We start from the raw sequence: 19779 nt of genomic DNA, 5'->3' as shown, positions 1-19779 counted from the left end.
CCGTTCAATGAAAAATCACATTTTTAAATGTTTATGAAATGTTACCAACGTGTGCCTTTTTTTCTTGCCGTCCACGGAGTACACGGTTTAGTTGTAGATGGTAGTTGCCATGGTTACAGAGGGCGTGATTTCTGTGGTTAACCGCAACCAGCAATGGTTGGGAGGAGAAGAGGGGGAAGGGGGGAAGGCACGGCACCACGCACCAGCGCTAGACTTGTAGCAAAGCCACATTGTCTAGCTAGATAGTTGGTTAAATCCTCCTTGCAAAAATTGGCAAGACACATATCAACTGTTGGGGTTTTTTTGTAATGTTGCAGTGCTCGTGGGCGACCAGAACTAAATTTCTTCCGTTTCTTTCATTTTATTATTTTTTTTTGAAAAGACAAAATCATATCGTTTTTTCTGCATCGTAACTGCTTTGGCATTCACAACTTAGCTAGCTTGCAAAAAAGCGCCAAGAGTATCATTTACAAGTAGAAAGGATTTCACCGGCCGGGCCTAGCGTTTTAACGACGTTTTTAACCCCGCCCCCTGAAAACCTGGCGTTTAGCCAAGGGGAAAAGCAAGCCAACCTTGGCACAGGATTTTCAACGGTTTTTTGCTGTTTTTGCTAAGCATCATTTAAAAATATTTACATAACATATATAAAATAACACATCAGCAAATAATTCACAGATTTCAGACAGTTTCAATTACCTTTAAGGGGGTAAATTAGGCGGAACAAATATGAAAAGCACTTAAGAAAAATTAGGCTAACCGCTTGTTAAAGGTCATTCCACACAAAGAAAGGCGATACCAAATGTTTTTACGAAAATGTTTATTTATTTAGTTAGCTCAAGTAATGAACTAGAACAGCGGCGAGGAAACCGTAAATATTAACTATACTCGATGTCGTGGTGCCGAACTGCTGTAGAAGACTGCGGACCCGCCATCAGACTCCAAAAATAAAATATAAAAAAGCCAGGATCTCAGGAATATTCTGTGTTCAACACCTGAAACAAAAAACAAGTTCCAGAATTTTCCCAGCATTCCCCTTAACAGTAATTTCCCAGTATTTGTTGTTTTCTGACAGTTGGTGTGGTGGCGCGTGATCGAAGTAAATTCTAAAGTGTATACTGACAAGCAAAAAGAAACCATTTGGAATGTTTGTTCACTCTTGTCCTTCGAAAGGCCAACTTTACCGTACGTATCAAACTTAAAACGAGCAACTAATTCAGACACAAGAAACCAGATGAGGTGTCCGCTACTCAGCTCATTTTAACAGCAGGAGCGCTACGTAGGCTACAGCGCTGCATCAGTGGAGTGAACCATGTCTTACAAGCCATCAAGAAATCTGGTATTAACCTACCTGAAGAGTCTCATCCAGAGGACCAGGCCAAAGCGGTCACTGCAGCTGACCAGCTCCCATCTTGCACGGCTCAATCCAGACGCTCAGATACCCTCAACCTACACAAGGCAAATTCAAGAGATGAGTTCACAGCTCCAAGCCATCTATGAGCTACACATTTAAAGCCTAGTCTTACAAATGTCCCTCAGTACATGCATGTGACCATGTCTTAAACAACAATTTAACATCACTGGCTCTGTACTAAAGAACTGGTGACATTTATCATCCTGGACACCCACTCCTAAAAACAAACAAAAACAATGCAAAACTCACTCTGAAAAGAAAGTGTAAGAGATCAAGATGTAGTTTTAACAGCAGTTTTACTTTAATGCACTTTTCAAACGGGAGAAAAAAAAACCTCTAAACATTCAGTTCCAAGTACAAAACAAAGCCTCTGATCTCAGTGAGAACTTCCAAGGGAAAATGTCTCATTTTGAGGGAAGTGGCGAGAGGAGTCCAAAATGGGTGGAGAACGATCCCTTTTACAGGATTAGCAAAGTGGGGGGGTGGGCATCAGAACTACAGATGTGGGGGGGGGGGGGGGGGGACTCCAATGGTCAACATTAACAGGAGCCAAAATGGCCACTTTTAAGGATGCCTCCAAGGTTTAGAGGTAGAGTCTGGGGAGGAAGGGGCTGCATCAGTTAAAGTTTTGCCAAATAGACAGCACTTGAAATTTACCACAAAGTGCTCAATACAACTGGTCATACTTTTTTCTTTGGTCTTTTTTTTTTTTTTTTTTTTTTTTTTAAATAAGAGATCTTGGAAGAGAGCACTGGAGGGCGTGGTGCAGGGAGGGAGGATTCAACGACCACTAAAAAAATGAACTCAGTCTGGAGGATGTGAACAGGAGAGCAAAAGGATTTACCTCACATTACAGGCCTATCTCCACATATGAACTAGCCAAGAGAGCAGCTTGCGCCTCACACGGTTCTCATGTCGGTAGGCCCAACACTCCTCCAAGGACAAGGCGGTTTTTTCCCCACCCAGTCGAACAGTAGCAGAGAGCACTTGGACGCAGTGAAGGATTATGGGACAACACAACCAGAAACGCCCAGCAGAACAGCCCAACTCATCACCCAATTCCCTCCCCTCCCCCTCCCCAACTTCTCATTTCTGCACTGAAATTTGGGTCCAGTTGTGAAGTTTAAATATCTCTTCTTTTTCTTTTTTTTTTTTTAAAAAAGGGGGTCATGCTGAAGAATAAATCCATCGCAACTCTGGGTTTGGATGCCTACTAGAGGGTTAGCCCAGCCAATCGGATAAACTCTTCACAACTTCCTACGGACTTCCCCCAGTCTGGAAAATTACTTCCTCCCACACTGACCATCAACTGCCCACACCCCTGAGATTTCTTTTAAAAATAACAGCAAACAGAACACTTCAGTCATTCAGCTGGTGCGGGTATGGAGGCAAATGATTTGTTTGACAAGGCAAAAAAATACCAAGAGTACTTTCACCAACTGTTTTAATAGGCTTCATGAAGCCGGAAGTTACCCAAAAACAAACAAAAAAATTCTTAAAGGTCATTTTGAGACAGAACAAAAAGCACATTCCTTTCCAAGCATGGACAATATTGGCAGTAACAGGTGTTGTTTTGAAGTCAAAGCGCAGGAGGACATTTCAGCCCAGGAAAACAGAACATATTAAAAATGAAAAACAAAAAAATATATATAAAGCTGAGCAGAAGTACTTGGTAGCAGGGCTGTGGGCTGCAGGTTTTTCTAAAAAAAAATCTTGTGCCATATTGAGGCGATTTATTGGAAAGGAGCAAATTCCAACCTTGCTACACTAAAGAAATGCCATTACAGAATTACAGAAAACTATGAGGCATGTCACAGTCTATCATGAATTGATGGAAAAAAAAAAATGGAAGTGAGCATTTAAAATAAAGTTTTAATGTGGGACCTTAAACAGGTCAAAGGTCAGTTAACATGTGAGAGATGTTCCGCTGTGAACCAATTTTGGCGGGATCTCGGTCTTGAGACTTTATTACAAACAGGTTGTGGTTGGGGGGGGGGGGGGGGGGGGGGTTTATTAAAGTTGTTAAAGCTACCAGGCTGTGTTTACCAGCAGATGCTTACTCGCGGAACAAGCCCGTTTGTATAGAGAAATTTATTTTAAAAACAGCCGTAAAGTCCGGTTTCCCCTTTACACAGCCCTATTCTGGGCCAACATTAAGTAATGAGCTTGTGGTACAGGAACCCTTTGTGAACAGTTTCGCCATTTTACAGAGACCAAAATGAAACGCAACAAGAGTAGTCACCTCCTAACGCTGCCATGTCCACTCCATCGCCCGCTGAAATGGAAATATACCTCAATTCAGATCACAAGAAAAAAAAAAGAAAAGGAAAAAAAAAACTGCAGGACGAGAAAAAACAAAAATTCTTCGAAGAGCGCATCTTTATAAATACAGCCAGCGAAGGGATGGTCTTGAATCAGGAGGGATTTTTATTCGTGGGCTGCCGAGGACAAGAAGTAGGCACAGGTGTAAAGGCACTGAAGTACTAGGACATCTCTCCCCAAAAATCCCCAAAGCTACTTACCCCACCCCCCCAACCCCCATCCCCCCCAACCCCAAAAAAAAAGAACAGTTGACTTACACTTCTACAGGGAGAAGCACAGGGGGCAGTACTGAAGATGCGCCATTTAGGCACGGCTTTGTCAATGTTTGCTTCTGCGTCCCGACAGGACAGACACACTTCCAAAGCTTAAAGCCAGCAGTGGAGCCGGTTTACCCCCCCCCCCCCCCCACCACAACCCCCCACCCCTGAACCGCCAACAAAGTTAGCGGCGACAAGCTTGGGCAACTCCAGTCATCCTCATGAACGGTTACTGCAGAGGAGGTGGGGCAAGATTGGGAATCCTAGTTTGAGATCTGCTACGCCACACCACCCCAACCCCCGACCCCCGACCCCCAAGCATCTTTCTCAACTGAAAATGCGGGCAGGACACAGGCAACAGATCCGTAGTTAAGCTCACATTTCATATCATCCTACTGTGCTACTAGGAACCTTGCACGTGGACAAATGCCTTCTGATAAGGGGCAGGACAGAGGGGAAGACAAAAAGAAAAAGGAAAAAAAAAAAAAAAAAGCCTTAGCTTCTCCACCTACTCATACATACCGTAACTCTCAGTCATAGCTGTCCCTGTAGGATCCAGAGCGGTCACCATAGCTGGACTGTTCCCTAAAAAGAAGAAAGGCTACGTTAGCACAATGCCATAGCTTCACTGTTCTGCAGTGGCACTGAGGAAACAGGCATTCCCAGGTGATGGCAGCCATTTTGGCTCCTTACCTATCTCTGTAGTAGCCGCCGCCGCCGCCGCCGCCGCCGCCACCACCACCACTGGAGTATCTGCCACCACCACTCCTTTGGGAATATCCGCCACCGTAACCACGGTCACCACCACCGCTATAGCTACGGTCTCCTCCATAACTCCTGTCACCTCCATATCCTCCACCACCTATATAAAATACAAAGGGGGGACAAGTGGGGGGGGGGGGGGGCAGAGCGGGGAGACTTGTGACCGTTTTTTTTTTTTTTTTTTTTTTTACCCTTTCCCCTCCCAAACATGTACAAAAATCAAGGAGGGCACGACAAAGCAAATGCAGACACACCATTTTGCAATCGCCCGCCCTTACAGCCCTTACGAATAACCAGGCCCACCTCTTCCACCCCTGCTACCTCTGAAGAATCCGCCCCCTCTGCCGCCTGAAGGTCCGCCTCTATATCCACCACCAGACCTCGATCCAGACTTTCCAGCTTCGTCTACTCGGATGGTTCTGCCGTCAAGAGTCTACAAGAGGAGCAGGGAGGAAGAAGAAAAAAAAAAAACAAATAAAAAACAAGTATAACATTTAGCCCTTTGAAGGAGTAGGCTTTTCAGAATTCTAAGTCAGAGTTCTAGAACAGGGTCTCTCAACCCTGGACCTGGGGACCCACTGCGTATGCAAGTTGTTGTTCCAATCACAGTAATTATGCCCACTGAAGGACATTTACCCTCTTAAAAACATGCTATGCTAGCCATGCCCGTGCCTGTCCTAAAAAAATAGATGTATTGACCTTCCGGAGATATGAATATGGGACACCAGATATTCAAGAAACCTCAGACCTTATGACATTATTAGTACTCTCTTTAATCGACCTATTATCCTCTGTACTCAGTCTGTATTTTAAACTGATTAATTTCGGCAAGGTCACAAAAATTAAAGGGAGTGAATGGGAACCGAAAAACTGAAAAGGCATCTGACGTTGCTAGTATTCACGCTACGCAAATACAATGAGGTAAGCTCCACAAAATTACTTGTTTTACACCAAAGTGAAATATCCCTTTAATTGATCAGGATATCGGCTTCGACAAAAACCAGCATGCACAGAAGTTTCTTAGGACCAGGGTGGAGAAAGACTGTTCTAGAACTCCAATGTTTCGAATCACCAGTAGCGAGCGTCACATCAGGATTAGAATGTTCAGTTCAGAACATTCTAAATCGCGTACTTGTGATCTTGCACCTAAAAAGGGTTAAATGTAGGCAAATTACCAGAGTAACTGCATCAAGACAAATTCATCAAACCCAAAAACAGTGACCTGGCGATGGTGAACGAGGCCTTACAATGGGCGGGGCCACGTGTCCTGCTGTCAATCACATGGCTTGTGAACCAATGAGGACCCTAAGCCTTGAAACAGATTGTCTCAATCTCTCAATTCGGGGAGCCACATAGTTCCTGGTTACCCCCAGTTTTTTTTTTTTTTTAAGCCTCCCACCAACTTCAGAGCCCCAGCCCTTACAATCAATACCAAACCCAAACTTCCGTGACCACATACAGCTCCACTCAGGTGAGTTCAACTGGTGAAATTACCTTTCCGTTCATGCCTTCCAGTGCGTCCTTGGCATCGTCGGGGTTTTCAAACGTCACAAAACCGAAGCCTCGCGACCTGTGCGTTTCCCTGTCTCTGATCACGTCAACTGAAACGCAAGAATCAACTAAATTAATAAATGGAGGCCACACTTACTGGCTCTCGTACATAAAAGCAATGCAGTGCAATAAATACGCATTCAAGTTTCTGGTTAGAATTCATAACATCGGATGAACGACAGCCAAGATTGCCTACCTTTCGAGATGTTCCCGTACTTTGAAAAGGCCTCTTCCAAGATCTCCTCTGTGGTGTCGAAGCTCAAGCTTCCGACGAAAAGCTTCCCTTCGTCAGACATGATGAATATCCTGCAAAATGAAGTGCCAGTCAGGAGTGTCAGTTAGCCAGCGCTCGCTACACCTTCTCTGCACTTTCAGCTGGAGTTGCATGCTTCAGAGGGTGCATTTCTAAATTACACAAACAAGCCAAACTAGAAACAACAGGATGACTGAATAGGTTTAAACAAAAGGTTTGAATTTTAATGTGAACAGTAAAATGGGAGGAACAGCTCTCCAGTTACCTTTTTGGCATAGGCGGCAACAGAACTCTGCTGCTTAATCTGATTGGCTGGGGCAGTTTATCATTATGTTATAACGTGGCAGCGTATGACTCATCCTCCTAACTACGGTGTCCTCAAAATATGTACCGTCAACTCAGCATACTGCGTACTCTTTAGTGTATATGTTTTAGTATGCAAAAATATTGTCCATGCTATTTTCCAATCAAACCGTGGAAGAGTTGCAAGATTTTTAACCATAAGTATGTTCATGTTGTAGTTACTGAAAGAAAATATTAGCGAAGCTACGTGTCATACTTATGGGAGCAAAACGGTCATTTACTTCCTGAAAAGTATGCTCCTGAATATACGCTGTGTTTTGAAACTGTATACTTGTGTTATTTCTAGAGTGTATAGCAGATGCAGAAGTAAAACGGCCATGTGATGAAGTGTGATCAAAATTGAAGAGCGCAACAAGGCAAGAATGCTAGATTTCACCGGAAGGTTCTCTTCGTGTTTTCAGGTATAAGTGTAGGTATATTTTATTTACAGATTTTAGTAGCATCGATGTGTTTCTTGCTAAGGTTAGAGGTCAGTATTGCTGACGTCAAATAATAAGTATGTTCCAAATTGAACGGATTTTAAGCTTTCTTACACTGGGTACGTGTATTCTTGCAAGTGTACCTGGAGGTGTATTGTAACAACAGGAGAACACAAGTACAGTGTCGAACGCAGCCATACTTAGCGAAACCCCGGAAATAAGTATATACATTTAGAGTGTAGCCTATTTAACAACTACACTCAATAGTAGGCAAGTGTGCCGATTCAGACAGGGCCCTGGTCAGCAATTCAGTGCTGAAAACCGAACATGAATTACGTCCACTATGCCCAGTAGTAACAGCGAATTGTAAAGGCGGTTTGGCTATGCTAATATCCGTGGGTAGTCAATAATCCTCATTGTGGATAAGCAGTGCTTACCTGGCTCATAACTAGCATAGCCGATCATCTGCTAATTAGGCAAGCGTATGTTCGATGACTGCTGCTAGCTAGCAATTGCATGTTTCATCTTGCATGTTCAGCGCAGCAAAGAACATGTTGGATATGAATGAGCTCCACCAACGGAACTCCCGCCTACAGGAGATCGTATTTCATGGCGAGTATCGATTTTCCACTGGTTTATTAGGGAAAAGCCCGTCCCTGAAGTTAGGCGGAGTTATTTCGCGCGTCTGGGAGAAGTACCCGACCTGTGTGGCCGGTTTGTAACATTACCTGGGAAAGAAGCTGCGTCACTTTCTCCCACCAAAATCAACCCTACCCGCACCGCGGCCATCTTAAAATTCCTCAGCAAAGCAGCACGGCCTACATTTTCCGCCAAACCACAGAGCCCCCAAATAACGCCACCACAGCCGGGATTCTGCCAAAACGCGTTTTAAGTACAATCAGCTACGAAGGTTACTCAACGCTAACCGTCAGCCACTATACACACATCAAACGTTGTAAACGTACGAAAAGCGGAATTTTAAGAAAAATATCCAGGAAATGAATTAAATCAGGAAAAAAGAACCAGCAAAAAAATAACATAGTTACCAGCATATGTGCATTTTAAACTACATCAGCCACCTCGTCATGCAATTCAAATTAAAGACTTGTTCAACGTTACTTAGCGGTAAACAGCCATTTTGATTCACGCAAACGACAGTGAACTTAGCTAGCGAGGCTCCATGTGGTAGGTAGCTCAAAACTCCGAATCATACGACTGTAACCCACAAACAATTAGCTCATTATTCTAGCCATCTAGTAAATAAATTCAGAAGTTTCTATCAATATATCTGCAAGTTCTTGACGCGAGTTGAACATACGAGTAAAATACTTCAGTAGCACTAAAGTTAAAGCTAGCTAACCTCCATTAATGGTGGGCGAGCTGGCTAGACTACCGTATATAGCCATTTTTCAGAAAATGAACCAAATTGAGAATGAAACAAAACCAATGGGTATATGTTATACGCAGATACATACGTTTTACCCTCCTTCCTCAAGCTGGTCTTCAGATGCTGGATATGACAACCCTACAGTCAATGAGACCGTGCAATTAAATGCCCCCCTTCTTGTGAGGAAATCAGAAGTACAGGCTAACGTTACACACGCAACATCATGAATAATTACAAAAGGGCGTGTAGATAAGGCGTTGTTTTTAACCTCGCTGACACGGAAAGCTCGTCAGTGATTTGCCAATATGTGAGCGTTGTGAGATATTGACCAATCGATGATACCTGAAATTTGCCCGCGGAGATAAGAGCAAACTGTCAGCAAATAGCGAAAGACTTTTAGCGAAAGCCAGTTATACTCCCGGATATTAATAATTTTAATACCTGGTTCTAATGTCCAAACTTTAATTTGCCGTAATGGGCTGCTCTTTTAACATTGAACTGCCAATGTTATTAACCCCATCGAAAGCTTCCATTTTAAATTGTTCTTTTGAAAGTCTTCTATTTCGCCATTTTGTTTCCATGTTGCTCTCATTTATTTTTCATTTTATTAACGTTTCATTATAATTGTTCAATAAAGCTTTTAAATAAATTTGGGAACACAAGACAAATGTATTTGAGTCAACCAAATTCTAGAACCAAGAGCTGATTACAAAATTACATAACTCAAAATGTAATAAGAAACATAATCGGTTTTGTTATAACCTGATTGCATTCAAAATGCTTCCTGTTATTTATACAAATGTATTAATGGAATTGTATTATCACAATACAGCAGTATGTTTCTGAGAAGTTGGTGTTTTTTTTCTTCTCTTTGAACGTGTAGCTACAGGACAGGACACACACTAGTTTTTACCTAGTTTGCTTTTTGGGGGTTCAAGTCTAGTTTCTGCCCAGTTTTCCTTGTTTCTCTGCAAAGCATCTTTGATAGTTCTCTATAAAAAGCACTATACAGAAAGACTAATCGGAAATTAGCATATTTTTCTAAGTATCCTGGGTACATTACAAATTCTTCATTTTTGTTTTTGAATCCAGATACATAGACAATCACTGATCTTTGTCTTCAGTTTGAAGCACTCACAAGAGTGAACATTCACCGGAAATGCAGGACAAAGAGACAAGCCAGCTAGTTTATAGACCTAAAACCGGTCCTGTGGAAACTAGTGGGCGTACCACTGTAGCTGGGGGAGACAGCCTTCCCTGAGCTCTCCAGTGAACCCATCTGGAATGCTCAAACAGATCTGTTTCAGCCCTACCATTGGATTCATTGGCTTGAGTCTTTCCCTACCACATGGTAGTTTACAGATTGCTCTGATAGTTAAGGATCTCCCAGAAGCCAACAAGGTAAATTGGCTTTTCCTGCTATTTTCCTGCTTTTCCACAGAAATCCTGTGTCACAACCTGGCACGTAAATGACAAAAGCAGGAGACCACACATGGAAATTACAGGACAGATTTTTATTTATTAAAAACATACAAAAAGGGTGGAGGAAAATGTGCAGAAGTCTATATGCCATCAGTTGTGTAAGCATGTGCAGGGATTAGTGAAAAAGTTTCACAGCAAATGTTTTAAAATGCAACACCTATAATCAGCTTACTAGGAGGGAGCAAACAAGCCTGCCTGGAACGGGAGAGGTAAACAGGGCACGACCTTCAGGGTGCGTTCCAACCGATTAATTTCTCACCTCCTTGCTTCCTGTTCTTGCCCGCTTTCCTAGTATGGAAGGCCAAACGGGTCAAAAAGGTGAAAATCACATCTGGAATCACTCAGTGTGAGCACATTCCATTCGCTCTTTTCATATTCATATATTCAACCTTTGTCTTGTGAGGTCCTTGAATGACCCAGAAATCGATTGAGGTGCGCCAACTTTTAAGGACATTCGAACCTGTTAAAGGTCCAGGAAACTGAAATCTGTGAATTCTATGCTAATGTGCTTTAATACTTGTTTGGATTCACAAACGACCAAGGGATATTTTAAAATGAGTAGTAAAAAAAAAAGAAACGAAAAGCCTGTGCCAAAAATTGGCTTGCTTTCCCCCTTGGCCTAATGCCAGGTTTTCAGTGTGTGTGTGTGTGTGGGGGGGGGGGTTGTTAACTGGGTCCAGTGAAATATTTTCTACATGTAATATGTAAATGACACGCTGACCTTGCTCCTTCCCTGGATGCAGAAAAAGCAATACACTTTTGTTCTTTTCACTAAGACCCACAGGCAATGCAATATTACAATAACCTGTACAGTTAATATTTGCAGTGCCCATTTTCCCCTAGAGCTGGTCACAGAACATGGTGGATGGGTAAGTAGGCCTATCGTTAGCTAGTGACAAATGGCTTTCAAGCGTGGACGTGTGGAATCAAACACTAACAGAATTTAATGTATTTGACCCATTTGGCCTTCCATACAAGGCATTCTGTTCCAAAGGAGGAAAGGAATTGGGGAAAATTAAATTGGCAGTTGGAACGCACCGTTAGATTTAAAGCAGTGGCTCTTAACTCCAGGAACCAAAGAGCTGCCTACAAAACCAAGCGGTGCAGGAGAGCCATCGCATCAGTTCCCAAAAGAAAAAAGGAAATGACTCCATTTGGTTAGTCATCCCCATTTCCTTCGGCTCGTTTAACTTCTGCATTTTGGATTATTAGACAAACTGTTACACCACACACACACACACACACACACACAAAAAAGACCATTCCACAGACAGATATAAAATAAATAATTTAATAAGTCATCAAAACTCAGGTGACTGCAGTGGGGGGCCCAAAAATGCACATTCTGCATGAAGACCGGGGCGCAGAACCCCACGTTCCACGCGTCCCCAGGACAGGACTGCAGTCACACTGCCGGCAGGCCTGCCAGACTCCAAAAATCCAAGTGCTCTCCAATATCCTCAGCGCTCAGTGCCTGAAAAAAAAGAAAAAGAAAATTCTAGCATTTCACCTGCAATTTCCCAGTATCCATCCAAGAGGTGAAGGAAGGAGAAAAGGACCACATTTCAGCAGTAAATAAACTTTTTTTTTGGGCTCCCCACATACTCGTAGACGAGTTTCCGCAAGTACCCGTCACCTAGCAACTGATTTGCACCTGGAGCACTATTCTTATTCAAGGAATCTGGACCAAAAGCAAATAATCCAGACGGGCAGGACAAACCTGCCCCTGCTCCACACCAAACTCCCCCCCCCACCCCCATTCACAGGTAGAAAATGCACAATTGCTGTGTTACTCGTTTATTTTGAGCTATGGCAACCATGAGTCTGAAGCAGTATTGCTCAGGTAGTGGCAGAGTTAGCCTTAGCAGGGTGAGAAAGCTAGATTTAAAAAAAAAAAAGAAAAAGAAAAGTTTAAAGCCAGGAAGTTAGTAATATGGCAGAGCCAATCTATTTAGAATTATTTTTGCTGTAGCAAATTTCACCTGTTTACCGACAATGCAGCTGCAAGAAACTTAAGTTGCCTGGCTAGTATCTACCTAGCTATTCGATGATTTGTTTGCATCCAATCTCTCAACCTCATTTTCTGTTAGCTAGCTTTAGCACCATCTCTGCAGTCTCTCTGAGCAGAAATCTAACCAAATATGAACAAAAGTGCTCCAAAACAGACATGCAAACCGCAGCTTTTACCAAGTTTACACTTCAGTTGTCATTTTTGGAATAAATTCCCAGCAGTCCACTCATTTATATGAAACTTCAATTTCCTACAGTCTATCGTATGGCATTCACTATTGCCCGCGACAACCTAAGGATGGCATGTGTGTCCACCTTAAAATTCTAGAAACCAATTGAGACCCAAGGACCCAGCTGAGGCGAGTTTAGTAGTTGTTCATGGGAACCAATTGATGAAGAGGCAAGGAACGACCAGTGAACATCCCGCGGCTCTGAGGGAAAGACTGAGCCCAACTGCCATTACTTCCATCAACAAATTTCATCAACCAGAGGAACAAAGACAACAGTGATTGGAGGGTGCTTTACTGGTTACTTCATGGCAATTTACAGAGACCAGAAAGCATCCAATGGCTGTCCGCTGCTCGTTAACAAGAATAATCCTTGACAAGAGAAGCTTCCCCCTCCTTTCTTGACTTGGTAGGTGGTATTATGACATGCTTATTATCCCTAGATGAGACAACTGATGTGTTTGAACAGCAGGAATACAACTTAGTACTGCATCATTGGAGTGAACCATCTCATCAAGCAAACAAGCCATCAAGAAATCTCTGGTATTAACCTACCTGAAGAGTCTCATCCAGAGGACCAGGCCAAAGCGGTCACCGCAGCTGACCAGCTCTCATCTTGCACGGCTCAATCCAGACGCTCAGATACCCTCAACCTACACAAGGCAAATTCAAGAGATGAGTTCACAGCTCCAAGCCATCTATGAGCTACAAATTTAAAGCCTAGTCTTACAAATGCCCCTCAGTACATGCATGTGACCATGTCTCAAACAGGCTCTGTACTAAACTGCTGACATTTAGTCTTAAGACACCCACTGCTAAAAAATGCAACACTGAACAGTAAGTGTAATACAGATTTAGATGTAGTTTTAACAGCAAAGTTTTACTTAAATGCACAAGGAGGGGGGTGAAAAACCCATTCAGGTCTAAGTGGAAAAAAAAAAAACCTCTGGTTTCAGTGAGAACTTCCAAGGGAAAAGGAAAAATGTCTCATTTTGAGGGCAGTGGAGTGGTCCAAAATGGGTGCAGAACTCCTCATCTGCAAGATTACCAAAGGGGGAGGGGGCATCTGAACTAGAGATGTGGGGGGGGGGGGGGGGGGACGCCAAAGCTCAACTTTAACAGGGGCCAAAATGGCCACTTCTAAGGATGCCTTCAAAGATTTGGAGGTGGAGCTTGGAGAGGGGGCAGTGAATATTAAAAGTAGACAGCGCTCAATTTACCATGCAGTTTAATGGAGCACTTGAGGGGGAAGAAAAAAAAAAAACCTACAACCAGAGTTGTCATCTTGGAAGAGAGGACTGATGGGTAGGAGGGAGGATTCAACGAACACTAAAAAATGAACTCAGTCTGGAGGATGTGAACAGGAGAGCAAAAGGATTTACCTCACATTACAGGCCTATCTCCACATATGAACTAGCCAAGAGAGCAGCTTGCGCCTCACACGGTTCTCATGTCGGTAGGCCCAACACTCCTCCAAGGACAAGGCGGTTTTTTCCCCACCCAGTCGAACAGTAGCAGAGAGCACTTGGACGCAGTGAAGGATTATGGGACAACACAACCAGAAACGCCCAGCAGAACAGCCCAACTCATCACCCAATTCCCTCCCCACCCCCACCCCCCCGCAACTTCTCATTTCTGCACTGAAATTTGAGGGTCCAGTCGTGAATGAGTTTGAGTATCATCAAACTTAAGGTCTCCTGGCTAGTTTGCCTAGACACTGTGATAAACAAACTCTTCACTACTTCCTTAGAAGTCAGGCTACCCAGAATTACTCCCTCCTTTGTCGCAATTGACCACCCCATACCCAACGGCTTTGGCTGAGGTTTCAATCTTTTTTTTTTTTGTCCAGGAGGCACACAGGATTCGTTTTGAGGCACAACAGGAAAATCAAGTAGTACTTTCAACCAACTGTTTAATAGGCTTCATGAAGCCAGAGTTTACAAAAAGAGATTCTTTAAGGTTGTTTGGAGACACACAGAACAGAAAGCACATCTTTCCAAGCAGGGACAATATTGGTAGTAACATTGTTCTTGAAGTTCAGAAGATTTCAGTCCATGAGAGCAGAGCACATTTAAAATTCAATACGTTGCAAAGAACAGGAGAACTTTGGGCAACGGCCAGAAATGGCTGGCCTTTCACACGAGTGACCAGACTTCATGGTACCAGTTTCAATCTTATGACGTTTTATCCAACTCAAGTCACTTTTTCCATTTACTTTTTTTCTTTAAATAAAAGAAAGGCGGTTTATTGGAAAGGGGCAAACCACCTTGTGACAAAAGAAATGCAACTGAACCCAAGAGAATTAAGTCTTTCAGGTAAATTATCGCTTGTCATGGTTCCCGAATAAATTTTAAAAGAGGGGGGGGAAAAAAACAAAAAAACACCATCTGATCAGCTTTTAGGGTTGGGAGCTTGAATAGATACTCACAGGGGAAAGGTTTCAGAACACTAAAGCTGTTCCACTGGGAACAAACTCGAGATGAATCTTGGATTTGGAATTGAATGTGAAGTTCTGCTGGAGGGTTGGTGCCAGGGAGTTTCAAAGAACTAAAAGCTGCCAGGCTGTGTTTAACAATATACAGACTTACTCATGGAACAAGCCTGTTTGTCTATAGAAATTTGTTTTTAAAAAAAACAGCTGTAAAGTTTTAGTCCGGGTTTCCCTGTAGACTGCCTTCTCTGGGCCAACATTAAGCAATGAGGTCGTAGTACAGGAATCCTTCGTGAACAGTTTTCGCCATCATACATTGACCAAAATTAAATGCTACAGGAGTAGTCGCCTCCTAAAGCTGACACGCCCACTCTAAATTAAAAAAAAAAAAACGGGCTCGCTAGAGAGACTTCTGCTGCTTAAACAGAATTATACTACATTCATCACAAAAAACCACTTGGAGGAACAAAACAAACAAAACAAAAACAAAAAAAAAAAAAAAACTCAAAAATTCTTCGAAGAGCGCATCTTTATAAATACAGCCAGCGAAGGGATGGTCTTGAATCAGGAGGGATTTTTATTCGTGTGCAGCTGAGGACAAGAAGTAGGCACAGATGTAAAGGCACTGAAGTACTTGGACATCTCTCCCCCACCCCCTCCCTGCTGAAATCCCCCATAGCTACTTACCCCCTTAAAACAGTTCAATTATGCACAAACGCACAGGGCTGGCATTCAAGGCGTGCCACTTAGGTGCTGCTTTGTCAACATCTGATTCTGCGCCCCGACAGGACAGCGACGCGTCCAGAGACTATCCAGGAGTGCACGTGGAGAGACCCACCTCCGGTCCCAGCGAGAGCAGGACATTTGAAACGCCGGTCTAGTGAACTGTGGCCGCACAGGAGGTGGGCCAAGACCGGGAATTCTAAATTGAGATCTGGATCCACTATCGCATTTAAGCATCCTTCTCAAAATGAGGGCAAGCGTCTGACAATGACAAGTTGAAACGGGTCCAATTCTAAGGCCATATTTCACATCTACCTACAGCACTACAGGAACCCCTGCATAATGGACAATGCTTTCTGGCAAAGAGGTGCAGGGAAAGAGCTTCGCTTCTACGCCTACTCATACTCATACTTACCATAGCTGTCATAGCTGTCCCTGTAGGATCCAGAGCGGTCACCATAGCCAGACTGTCCCCTAATAGAAAAAACAGTGTTAGCACATTATTGCCATAGCTCAACCCTTCTGCAGTTGCACTGAGGCAATAGGCGTTCCCAGGTGACGGGTGCCATTTTGGCTCCTCACCTATCTCTGTTGTAGTAGCCGCCACCGCCGCCGCCAGAGTATCCGCCGCCACCACTCCTTTGGGAATATCCACCACCGTAGCCACGGTCACCACCGCTATAGCTCCGGTCTCCTCCATAACTCCGATCACCTCCATAGGACCTGTCTCCACCTCCATATCCTCCACCACCTTGCAAAAAAAGATACGCGGGGAGGGGGGCGGGAGGCGAGCAGGGAGATTCGTGACTGTCGTCTGACCCTTTCCCCTCCCAAACGTGTAGGAAAAATCAAGGAGGGCATGACAAAGCAAATGGAGACACGCCATTTTGCAATCGCCAGCCCTTACCTCGCGAATAACCAGGCCCACCTCTTCCACCCCTGCCACCTCTGAAGAATCCGCCCCCTCTGCCGCCGGAGGGTCCGCCTCTATATCCACCACCAGACCTCGATCCAGACTTGCCAGCTTCGTCTACTCGGATGGTTCTGCCGTCGACTGTCTACAAAAGAAACAGGGGGTGGTAGCTTAGTTGTAATGGACAGGGCTGCCACATACTATTAATCACATAGTTTCACAGCTCGAGGCATCAGATTAATACAAAACACCCATTATCAAGTCTTATCCACCTCTGCTGTAAAACCAATCCTGAGCGAGCTCATGAAAATTTACTAGCATCACACAGGTATGTGCAAAACGCAAAATTACCTTTCCGTTCATGCCTTCCAGTGCGTCCTTGGCATCGTCGGGGTTTTCAAACGTCACAAAGCCAAAGCCTCGCGACCTGTGCGTTTCCCGGTCTCTGATCACGTCAACTGAAACGCAAGAATTCAGTAAACTTAGCAAAGGCCATTCTTTGCAGTTATGACCAATGTACCACAAAACTGGTACGCAGTCGAACAAACTGGGTCAAAATTCGTCACGTCATCATTAGCCACGGGATACAGAAAATAAGATCACTTTTTGTACGTCGCTTTGGATAAAAGCGTCTGCCAAATAAATGTAATGTAATGATCACTTACTTTTCGAAATATTGCCATACTTCGAAAAGGCCAACTCCAAAGATTCTTCGGTGGTATCGAAGTTCAAGCCTCCGACGAAAAGTTTTCCCTCATCCGACATGTTGAATATTCTGTAAAAAAAAAAAAAAAAATTAAAATAAGGGTCAATTGAGCTAAAGCTAAAATGTGCACAATTAATTCACACATGCCTTGACTGTAGATTAAATCTGCATCTACCGACCTTACTTAAGTACGTCAAACTCAGAAATTAAGTTAGACATTACACAACACAATCTCAGTGTTTTCAAAGCATTTTTATTCATTTTAAAGTTTTCCTGCCAGCGTCATCGTTGTGGCGAACAATGCCACTCAAGACAATGCCGCGAAACTGAAAACGAGGCTGCGCCATTTTCTCCCACCACATCAACCCTGCCCCGCGGCCATCTTTAAACCCACCCCCCAAAGCAGCCATGGCCTACATTTCTCCAAACCATGGCTAGCTATAGCCCCTTTAAAAAAAACTCGAAAAAACCGGAATTAAACCCAAAACGCATTTGAAGTACAATCTGCTACAAAGACTAACGCTACTCATCGCTATCGATTAGTAGACTATCCGGAACACAATTATTATTTTTATTATTACAATCCGTCTGGGTAACGACGACGCAGCTTCTCAAGCTAACCAACGAAAAACGTCGCTACGTGATGCACTGCAAACGAACAAAGGCCAGCAAACATTACCACTCAGCCATTTTGATTCACGCAACGGTTGGGCAAATTACCGTTACCGTTAGACTATGGACTTCACACGCCAAAGTTCGAAAGGGCACGAGAACCAGCTTGTTACGGTTGTTGTTACTCTAGTCTACCTGGTAACATTCAGCTCTCATATTAGGCTAGTTTAAAATATTTGTACATTTCTAAATACTTAAATCATGAAATCCAAATTTACGCGGCCAAGTCGGCTCGATAATCTGTTTTGCAAAAAAATTGGCCTTTAGTGATTAGGGTGGAAATAAGCATTACACGCGGTGAAAAACAGCTGGTTACCTGGTTTCGGTCTCCTTCAAGCTGGTTTTCAGGCGCCGGAACGCATACGAAGGTTCAATACAGATGCTGCAGCAAAATGTCCTCCCTTTTGTGACAAATATACGCAGCTACGTCATGAATAATTACAAACCGGGCGTGTCAAAGGAAGATTATTTGTGTTGTTTTTTACCTTGATCACTGGGGACACTGTTCTGTGATTTGTCCACATGTATCACGTGGGTAATACACACCAATCGACGAAGTCTGCGCATTAGCGCGAAGATAAGACCATCTGCTCGGTGAAAACGGTATTAACCCTTCCACTTCGTTACCAACTACCCGCCAACTACGTGCCGGTGCATTGTATTGGCTGATAAGATAGGGGGTTGAGTACATCATGGCATATAATACGAAAGCAATACATACTTTTAGAATATTTTGTGCAATCATATTTTTCTGTTGGAGTTACATTTCATTATATGGGTGTTCCTACGGATTCGACGATAAATGAAATACGTGATTACCACGTCACAACATAATAAATTCATTTGTGTAGGGAGGCAGATGGCCAACGTGCTCCGTATTGGCTACATAAATGTGTAAATTAGAATTTTTGTCGCTACTTCTGCTACTTTTGCTAGTTCTGTAGTTCTGTGGCATGCATTTCGTGACACTGCAGTTTATAGTTTATCTCTAGGAAAGAGATGTATGAGCAGGATTGTGAAGGGCATGGAGGTGGGGTGGGAAGGTGGCGCTGTGGTTATGATGATAAAACAGTAGAGTACTTATTATTATTATTATTATTTGTGCAGCTTGCATATGCTTACAGTACACAGGACAGAGCAGCCTCATGGCTGTCACACACCTCACACGTATGCTCACTAGGGGGCGGTGTTGCTTCACCGCCAGCTCTGTTGCAGCAGATCTTGCAAGTCAAGCCGCTCTGTAACTCTCCCACAGGACACAGAGTGAACAGGAGTCCTCAGCCTCGCCATGGAGCCAAGGAGGATCACATAACCCTTCAGTCACCAGGATCAAAGAGCTATCCTGCACACTTTCAGCATCGTACGGACACAGTTACATTACATTACATTATAGGCATTTAGCAGACGCTCTTATCCAGAGCGACATACAACAAGTGCATAGGTTCATGATGTAGAGGTGCAAAAGAAACACTAGAGTGAAGTAAGGATCGTAGTGCCAGAAGTGACCACATCGATCAGGACTCCAACCCTGTAGAGTAAGCTTGTTCAGCAAGCAAGAATCCTACCAAGTACAAACTAGCACTGGAATCACATCTAATCACACCTAATCAGACAAAAACAATCCTGCCAGATACACTAACATAATCAAATTATCCTAACTAGGTACAGTGAGCTGAACTATAGGCTAGGGAGGGGTGGGGAGAGGTGCAGCCTGAAGAGGTGAGTCTTCAGTCTGCGTTTGAAGGTGGTGAGATTCTCTGCTGTTCTGACCGTCACGGGGAGCTCATTCCACCAGCGAGGGGCCAGGACAGACAGCAGACGGGAGCGGGAAGTACAGACAGTACAGTTCCACTTCAATGTTATTCTTCCCAACCCATCTCTCTTTCTCTG

General features: G+C 43.7%; 2 protein-coding genes across 9 annotated transcripts; both read right to left on the bottom strand.

The window, feature by feature from the left end:
• Nucleotides 1-800: 800 nt before the first annotated feature.
• LOC118230484 (cold-inducible RNA-binding protein B-like) lies at nucleotides 801-8966 on the bottom strand. Of its 4 annotated transcripts, none has more exons than XM_035423568.1 (8): nucleotides 8814-8966; nucleotides 6500-6609; nucleotides 6247-6353; nucleotides 5056-5185; nucleotides 4684-4852; nucleotides 4513-4575; nucleotides 1349-3849; nucleotides 801-992 (listed from the first exon to the last, which is right to left on the bottom strand). In XM_035423568.1, the coding sequence occupies exons 2-6, from the start codon at nucleotides 6597-6599 to the stop codon at nucleotides 4521-4523; spliced, it is 561 nt and encodes a 186-aa protein (XP_035279459.1). In that variant the 5' UTR covers nucleotides 6600-6609; nucleotides 8814-8966; the 3' UTR covers nucleotides 801-992; nucleotides 1349-3849; nucleotides 4513-4520. The 4 variants fall into 4 exon arrangements, with proteins under 4 accessions (XP_035279459.1, XP_035279460.1, XP_035279461.1 ...); XM_035423569.1 differs by having other exon boundaries at nucleotides 1349-3686; XM_035423570.1 differs by having other exon boundaries at nucleotides 1349-1446.
• A 2516-nt stretch (nucleotides 8967-11482) lies between these two features.
• LOC118230483 (cold-inducible RNA-binding protein B-like) lies at nucleotides 11483-18359 on the bottom strand. 5 transcript variants are annotated; one of them, XM_035423564.1, is made up of 8 exons: nucleotides 18206-18359; nucleotides 17177-17286; nucleotides 16863-16969; nucleotides 16506-16656; nucleotides 16181-16349; nucleotides 16014-16072; nucleotides 13000-13097; nucleotides 11483-11681 (listed from the first exon to the last, which is right to left on the bottom strand). In XM_035423564.1, exons 2-7 carry the CDS (start codon nucleotides 17274-17276, stop codon nucleotides 13093-13095), a joined length of 591 nt encoding a protein of 196 aa, XP_035279455.1. In that variant the 5' UTR covers nucleotides 17277-17286; nucleotides 18206-18359; the 3' UTR covers nucleotides 11483-11681; nucleotides 13000-13092. The 5 variants fall into 5 exon arrangements, with proteins under 5 accessions (XP_035279455.1, XP_035279456.1, XP_035279454.1 ...); XM_035423565.1 differs by having other exon boundaries at nucleotides 11483-11686; nucleotides 13007-13097; XM_035423563.1 differs by having other exon boundaries at nucleotides 11485-11681; nucleotides 13000-15466.
• Between the last annotated feature and the right edge of the window lie 1420 nt (nucleotides 18360-19779).

This window comes from Anguilla anguilla, chromosome 6, assembly GCF_013347855.1.
Source record: "Anguilla anguilla isolate fAngAng1 chromosome 6, fAngAng1.pri, whole genome shotgun sequence".
NCBI classification, from domain to species: domain Eukaryota; kingdom Metazoa; phylum Chordata; class Actinopteri; order Anguilliformes; family Anguillidae; genus Anguilla; species Anguilla anguilla.
This window is presented reverse-complemented; position numbering and strand designations above follow the sequence as displayed.